The sequence below is a fragment of the Bidens hawaiensis genome, unplaced genomic scaffold, assembly GCF_021521415.1.
Source record: "Bidens hawaiensis isolate Kalapana, Puna unplaced genomic scaffold, B.hawaiensis_p1.1 tig00013121_1, whole genome shotgun sequence".
Taxonomy (NCBI): domain Eukaryota; kingdom Viridiplantae; phylum Streptophyta; class Magnoliopsida; order Asterales; family Asteraceae; genus Bidens; species Bidens hawaiensis.
This window is the reverse complement of record NW_027492109.1, coordinates 12,545-21,064: the sequence shown is the minus strand read 5'-3', so window position 1 is coordinate 21,064 and position 8,520 is coordinate 12,545. Positions and strand designations below refer to the sequence as shown.

The 8,520-nt window shown below is 31.1% G+C and overlaps 1 protein-coding gene across 1 annotated transcript; it reads right to left on the bottom strand.

The window, feature by feature from the left end:
• Nucleotides 1–348: 348 nt before the first annotated feature.
• Nucleotides 349–810, bottom strand: LOC143543442 (uncharacterized). The gene has a single exon (XM_077035764.1). It carries the CDS (start codon nt 808–810, stop codon nt 349–351), a length of 462 nt encoding a protein of 153 aa, XP_076891879.1.
• Nucleotides 811–8,520: the final 7,710 nt, after the last annotated feature.

Genomic DNA, 8,520 nt, shown 5'->3' with positions numbered 1-8,520 from the left:
CGAAATTTAATCAAACCACATAAACCATACATATAATTTACTCAATTTAGAAAAACATAACATCATGGCATAAAATGATGAACAACGTGTCACCACTCACCACCATAATTATTTTTGCCTTTCTTATGCACCTATAATCAAATTCATTTTTTTACATTTTATTTTAATGATATTTCGCCCTGTACCTTGTCCAATACTAGTTTGGAGTAAACAAAATATAAAATTAGGAAATATTTATGTTTAATAAATCAATCAACTGAATGGGCTAATTGAAGCCCACAAACATTACAAGTTGATTAAAAAAAGGTTTCATCAATTATAATATCTATAGACTACTACACCCTTTGATCAATTAGTTTCTTGCCACAAAGCACCATAGCCATGCTCCTCAATGTTATTCCCATAAGAAATTTGAGAATAATCTTTGACACCACCAAACTCCAATAAACCACCCATCACATCTTCAAAATTACCTTGGATGAACATATCATCCATATCCATCCAATTATATTCAACATCTTGCGATTTTGAATAATTTTGGTTGATTGAATACTGGTAAGCAGTTCCTTCCCAGTCCGTGTTCCATTCAAGTTCCAAACTCATATCACGGTCATCAATTACAATTGGATTAATCTCAGCTTCTAAAGAACGGATTACACTCGATAACCTCTCATTGTCACACTCGTTTTCAACATGTGGTTCATCAAGTAATGACATCAAAAGCGTGTCATTGATTTCCAATGTTTCAAGATGATCAAAACCATCTTGATCATTGATGGCTGCCCGGTTTTCTTGGATCAAAGAGGCCATCAAGCAAATGAAATTGTGAAATTGAATAAAGAAAGAAAGGAGCAAATGGGGAGAGAATATGATACCACAGTGATGAATTGAAGAAATATGATGTGCTTATATAGGCAAAGTTTCCTCAATAAATCAGTTTATTAGTGGGTCCCAATGTTATGATGGTACAATTATCTTTAGATCTACAACATAGAGGTTGATGACTAGGATACACCATATTCCCAAATCCCAAACATAATCACCATTAATTTCTATCTCTATTTTAATATAACATGCAAATTTAAATTGTATTAAAGAGAATATTTGCTTGATATCAAGATAATAAATATTGATACGCGTTTTGTTATCTTTATTCATTGTATGTCATAATCATTCTGATACGGGTTGTGTTGTATTTATTCACCGTATTTTCATTCATTTTACTTTAACAAGTAATGTTTTAATATAATTACAAATATATAGCTATTAAAATGTGTTTTGAAAGTGATCATAAGTGAAATGAAAAGATGTGTTCAAGAATTTTTTTTATGTTTTGACATGTTTGTTGTGTATACAATATTTAGGAACATTAGGTAAGAAATGGTACCCAACTTGAATGATGTAAGTGGAAAAAAGCCCCACAAGAAAAGGAGACAAATAATGGAGCATTTAAGATTGTGTTAGATATGGTAGAACCAAAGTGGTATTGAGTTGGGAAACTATATCTCCTATGTTTTAATGGGATGACCCCATTTCCAACTAATCTTAACATCTTTTCTTTTTATCTATAAATGTAATCAATTCTATCTTTACACCTAATTACCTTTGAATAATTATTTTTTCTTACACTTTTGTTTTATTTTTCTTTGAAATTCTATAATTAACTTAATTAAAAACAATGTCATAAACATGTTGTATTCATGGGTGTGCATGAAATTGAACAAGTCATTCCGAAACAAAAAAAAAGGGAAAAACAAACCGAAATAATGGAAATGAAACAAAACCGACGATTTAGTTTTATGTTTTCGTAAAAAAATCAAATTTTCGATCCATTTTCGATTTTGTGTGTAAACAAACTAAACCTAACTTGTAGATTTTTCATTTTATTTTAAATTTCAATTAAGTTATAATTGATTAATAAATAGTTTAACTCAACTATTTTAGACCAAATTTTAATACACTTCAGTTCGGTTATTTAAGTTGTATATCATATACAACCATAACTAAACGAAAATTTGGATATGAAAAAACGTAACCAAAGGGTGGATTTCACAACTAATTCTGTTATTTTATTTTGAATAATTTGGCTATTTTCATTAAGATAATGTGTACACTTTCTTATTATTTTGATTTTATCGTAAGCGTTGCTAAAACTATAAGTCAAAAGTAAAGAACAAAGTAATGGTTTATTGATAGTTAAAAGGAAAATTGCATCACGTTAATAAAAGTGATGATAAATACAAGTAGTGTACGTATGAATCAAGGTTTGTGGGTCTTGTGGCACATGCATACACGCATATTCGTGCACACCTTTATATAAATAATAAAAATGCTATGCCATATGTCTCCTTTCGTTTGCTCCCATCTCCATTTTTTATTTTTTTTAATGGTCAATAAATCATTCAATTGGACTACGGGTTAAATTCAACATATCGGTATACACTCGTCTTTCGATCCGGAAACAACTCTCACATAATGCCTACATCCGTGAACACTCCCATCATCATCCTGATGCATCTGAACTAAATGTTGCGGCCATGAATCGAAAATGGGTCACGTGGAACACTAAGTCTCGTCATTACCACTCCACCACTAGCTCATTGGCATATTAACATATTCTTTTAATGGTCATTTGAATCGATTCATCCGATCATCTTCATTTCATATTCAGGAGGAAAACCCCTTGATCCACGTCCAACCTGAAACATCTTATTTTCTTTCACATGTAGGACTTTAACCATGGACTTCTTTCTTTCAAATTGCAGTATTTAGGTGGCTCACGACAATCAAAACTACAAATAAAAAAGTTTTTCAAACGTAGTTAATTAAGAAACAAAAAATTCTACCAGCACGACACGTTATACATTACCAAATTTTTCTGAATATCTTTATTATCAAAATGGGTTAGGGATGAAGTACGAGATAGTTATTTATACAACTCTACTATTTCTCCAACCAACTTGTTTAGAATGGTGAATTTCTTTTGTGTTAAGCCATCACAATCTTCAATTTGGAGAGTCACGTTGTCTCACTCCGGCCAGACTATATTTTTTAACCGGGCCTACGCTTGCTTCAAAGTTCGGCTTGGGCGTTCCCCAGGAAACCATACTGTAGGCTGCCTCTTGACAGTCGTTGTATCACCACAAGACTCTGACGTAACACACTGTAAGACTAAAACCTCAAAGGGGGGGGGGGGCTCGGGATCTAAACTGACAAACTCACAAAGCCTAGTTCAAATCCTTAATTGCAAATATTCACCTAAAATGACATAAGTGATTATCGAACTTTGGTCTCCATTGAAGAACCCAATCTCCTACCATTACATCACAAGTGAGGGATATTTCTCCAACCAAATAATGAACTTCATTATTATTATTATTGTTATTATTATTATTATTTATTATTATTATTATTATATATTTAATTATACTATTATTGTTGTTATTATTATTGAAGTTGGAAAAAACAAGGAAGCATCTCCGAAAGCAACGGTCCAAGTGCCACACATGAGCCGTCTCGTACACAAAGTGGTCTTCTATTGGGTGGATGCTTTTTATATTATAAACACTACAACGAACAAGATACTCTTTAAACAATTCAGTTTTTAAATGTTATGTACACATTTATAAATTTTATAAATCATGAGAACCCGAAAAAACATAACGAATATCTTGTTAAGTAACGGGTAACATATATATAACAAAGTTTCGCTGAGCGTGCGGCTTGGGTTAAATACGAAAAAAAGGTTAATAAAAGATGTTTTCGAATCCAGCATGAGACTATTTGAAAGTTAAAATTTGAAATCTTACAATCTTAGGGATTTAATTAATGAAGTTGTGTTGCTTCTACATATGTTAATTAGAATCCTTGCACACGTTATAAGATCAATATAGAATTTCCTCTTAGTCATGTGAGTGTAAGATCTTGAGTTAATCCAAGCTTGTTTGAGATGAACCGGTGCATTAAAAACCTTTCGAGTTCGACTTGAATCGTTAAACATAATTTTAAACCTAATTTAGTGGTATGAAATACAAATACTAAGATTTTACATAACTAAAAGGTTATATAGGTTCAAGTCATGGGAAACAACTTCCTACACAAAGTATAAGGTAAAACTGCGTATGTCAAATCGTGAAGTGATCCAGACCCTCCCCGAACCCTACTCAAATGTGGGAGCTAATATAAGCACGGGTAAAAAAAAGGTAATACGGGTTTATATAAAACTCTAGTATTTGTATTTCATATCAACTTTGAATTTTTGAAAAGTTATAAAATTACACTTGATATGACTTATAACATATCAAATATTTCACTGATTTTATAAATATTCTTTTTTTTAATAGAAAAAAGATGATATGAAATTGGGAATTAAGTGCATATGACATGAGTGGGGCTTTACCGAAATAGGTACACCAATAACACATGTTGGGTGGCGTCGGTTTGCTCATCTTTTAGATAAATAGCCAACCCACAGGAACTGCATCCAACACAATGTGACCCACACACCAATTCTTCCTAAAATTTTAAAACATGAAAAACAAATTCGTAAATTAAATGTTATTGTATTAAACATGTTACAAGCGGCACACTTATTATACATATCAAACATAAATATGACTTGTTTAAATTTTTATATATCATATTTATAACCAAGTTTAAGTTTTATGTATCAATAAAAAGAAATTATTAAAAACTTTTAAGTATTCTATGTTTTTGTATTAACCAAAATACCAAATCTTGTATTTAACACTTATACTTTGAATAAATTTCAGTTTTAATTAAAAACAAAACCAACCTAGGAGAAATTTAAAGTATTATACGTTTATGTATTAATCATGATACGTAAATTGATAATATAGCTACCCGTCCTCTTACCATATGGTGAAAGGATTTGAAAGTGTTGGCTCATTCATGGCTTTGCTACACACGTAAACACATCATGTATAAGATTGTGGATGTCTTTTATAAACTTTTTTTGAAATATATAACTGTAATTGTAGACCCATTTTGGGCATGTTTGTAACTTTACCTGATATATTTCAATGTTAAATGTAAAACACGCTAAACCAAAATAGAAAAAACATAACTCGGATAGCAAGTGTGGTCATCTGTGTGTCCATGGACTAAATTGTATGTTAGTCACATGTTTTTGTTTGTGTTTTACTTTTCTTTTCGTTTTCTTTATGTATTTTGAATCTTCATTTGAATCTTAGCAATTTCCCCAACATGTTTATACACGCAGTGGGGGAACTTGAACATTTAATATGGATGAGCCGAAATTAACGAAAATTACAAGAGCCAAAAATTATTTTCCCTTGCTATGTTTCGGGCCGGCAATCTGATTCGGGTCGGGTGAAACAATAAAACTATACTCAATCATTCAAAAGAAATACCAATTCAATAATTTAAATTTAAATTGAATCATTCAAATTACCGTTCTTAAATAAATCAATTTTTTAAACAAACAAATCAAGATACAAGGAGAAGGATGTGTACTTGAAAAAGAATCACAACTCCCTTGGCGACCTTTAAGCTCTTTGAACTCGTCAATTATTAGTGAGATAATCATCGGACATCTTATTGCGAAGACGATTTTTGAATATTTTCATTGCAACAAATCCCCTCTGTTGTTGCAGTAATTAACCAGAAGTGCTAAGATTAACTGAACCACTCTATTAATCAAATAATATTTGCCACGTAATATCCGCAAGACTTTTGAATAGATAAACAATAGATGATGTGCCACTTAGCTTGGGATTGACTAAGTAAGTTGTTCAAAAAAATAATTCATTTAGGTAACTAGGCATTATTTTTTTAACCTTTCGTGGCGAGCCCGGACTCAAATAATGTGGATGTGCCGGACTCAAATAACATGGTTGGGCTGGAATTCATGCATATAATTTTTTTTTGGATACTTTCAGTAAAAATACACTACCAAACGAAAAAGATGGTGTGGCTGTGCCCCGGTTTGACCTAAAAAAGAAAGGACCGCCCCTGTATACAGGTAGTCGTATGTGCAATGCATACATTTACACGTATATGTATGCTTAGAAAAATAAAGTGTACAAAAGTGTGTATGTATATACCAAAAGTCATATATTCTACACACTTTTTATGTGGTGTGGTCGTAAAAGAAACCATTTAAAGCACAAGACATCACATGAGTTACATTCTTACTTTATTATTTGAATAGCACCATGTTTTTATCCTTTATTTTAAATTAATAATCATCTTCATCTTCAGGATTTAACCTTAAAACCTATATACAGATGTATTTGCAAGTGATCAAGGAAAACATCAATATAAAAATAGAGGTTTGAATCAAATACAAATAAAATTTATGTGCTAATTGTAAGAATGAAGTAAACTAATTATATATACAAATAAAGTAATTATATAATTACATCATATTAATTATCAGACTTTAAAATGTGAGCTTATATATAAACTTTTGAATCATTAGACTTTACTCTACTTGATTCTCACAATTAGCGCGTTAATTTCATTTTTACGTTAACTTTTCCCATAAAAAGAGAATAGGTTTTAAAGGAAAAAAATTTTCAAATAAATAACCATTAGTGTACTTTATAAGAATTTTGATATGTATGATCAAATCTTGAGATTGTAGTTATCAGTCTAGACTCGAAATTAAACAACTATATAAACATGTAAATTAATAAAATCCAAAATTCATGTTTTATGAAGTAGAAGCAATCAATCAGAATGACTAAATTTAGTGAAAATCGTCAAAGTTAAAATTAGGGCTTTAAATGAAGTATTCGAGTCTGAAACCAGAAAAGCCACTTATGCTCGTTTTTTTATTATAATTTTTCTAGTTAATTCATACACTTGTTTTATCGTGTTGTATTTACATATGAGCTTATATATCAACTTTTGGATCATCAGAATTTAAAACTCAAAGCTTTATTTGCTTGAACCAAATTGAATTCTAGGGCTAACATAATAGGATGGAAACGACCCAATATGATACGACATGATTATCTGTGGTGCTAGACATGAACACGACAAGATAACTAATGGTGCCATTTTTTTCCATAAACAAACATGAACTTGTTTAGAAAAAGGTTATACGGTGCGACCTGTTAAGAGAAATGTTTCTGAAGACGATAAATATCACATATGTATTGAAACAAAAGTTTCCTAAAGTTCATAAAATTCTTAATTAACACATCATTCATAACATATTTGAATAAAAAGAATCTAAGTCAGGGTCATAAGACAATTAAGGCATATGCCATATATTTTATGTTGGAAAAAAAATTTAACAGTTCATTAACAGGTTAGTAGTTGCTTAACCCATTTTGACACGAAGCCTATTATGTTCAACCCCAAACTTGTTTAACTTCGTGTTAGAAATTGCCAGCCATATTAAATTCTGTAGTTGACTAGTTGTTAAGATTTATTTCGTGTTTAAATTCTTGTGTTTATAATTTGCTAAGAATGTGCACTTTAGCACTTGTTCTTTGGAAAAAGCTAAGGTTTATATGCCTGGGACAAATTCTTCATGTATGTAAGGGAATCCTCTATGGCAAATTCGGTATACAAGACAAACTAGCATTTATCCATTCTTCATATGCTTTGCATCTTTTGCTTTTTTATTTCCCAAAACCCTAAATTCGCATCTAATTGCATAAAATGTTAGGAATAATTGTTTTTAAAAGGTGGTGATACATATATTCTCATTTTACCAACATAAACAAGGAATGGTGGGTTGTAGACTATGCTTTTCTCTTTTTGGCCTCAAATCAGGAGGAATTTGAGTCTCCTATCAATGATGTACATTGAATGAAGCTTTTAAGTGGAATATTATATGTGTAACATCTTCACCCGGTTAGGACTGACGTATATTTGATATTGAAAAAAGCAACCGTCACGTAGAGCTTAATCATATCATAATTAAACCTAGATGTGGATTAAGGTATATTGTTGGAGATTATGATAATATGCTCATAATCTCATGATTTAGGCATCAACTGTTGTTCAAAGTGGATATCTTCTAATACATGTTAGTAAAGAATCAACCAACATAAGGTTAGAATACTCCTGCATTTGATGGATGTGGCTAGATCGCGCGAAGAGCTCTATATAACCAGTGGCGGATCCAGAAATGATTTTCAGTGGGTTCACTGTTAATAAATATTTTAATTCATAAGACCGGACATTAAAATTTTTCGGATCGGGTCTTCGGGCAGGGCTGACTCAAACCTTTCGGAAACCTAAAACAGATTCTAGAATCAGGGCCTTTTCTTTAAAATTAGAAACAATATTTCGTTCCGAAAACTAGGATTTACCGTGAAGTTAACTTGGTTTAATCAACTATGTCCTAGAAGCCAAATTTTGTATCATACTCAATGAATGAAAGATACAATTATACAGTTTATAGGAACTTTGATAAACTCAGAAAGGTGCTAAAACAAACTATACGCGCACTAAACTAACAAGTGAATTATATGATTTATATCACATCTTATGGATAGAACATGTTCCACCTAAAAAATA

What these genes read in the sequence shown, in the direction of transcription:
- LOC143543442 (XM_077035764.1), bottom strand. Translation starts at nt 810, where the DNA reads ATGGCCTCTTTGATCCAAGAAAACCGGGCAGCCATCAATGATCAAGAT.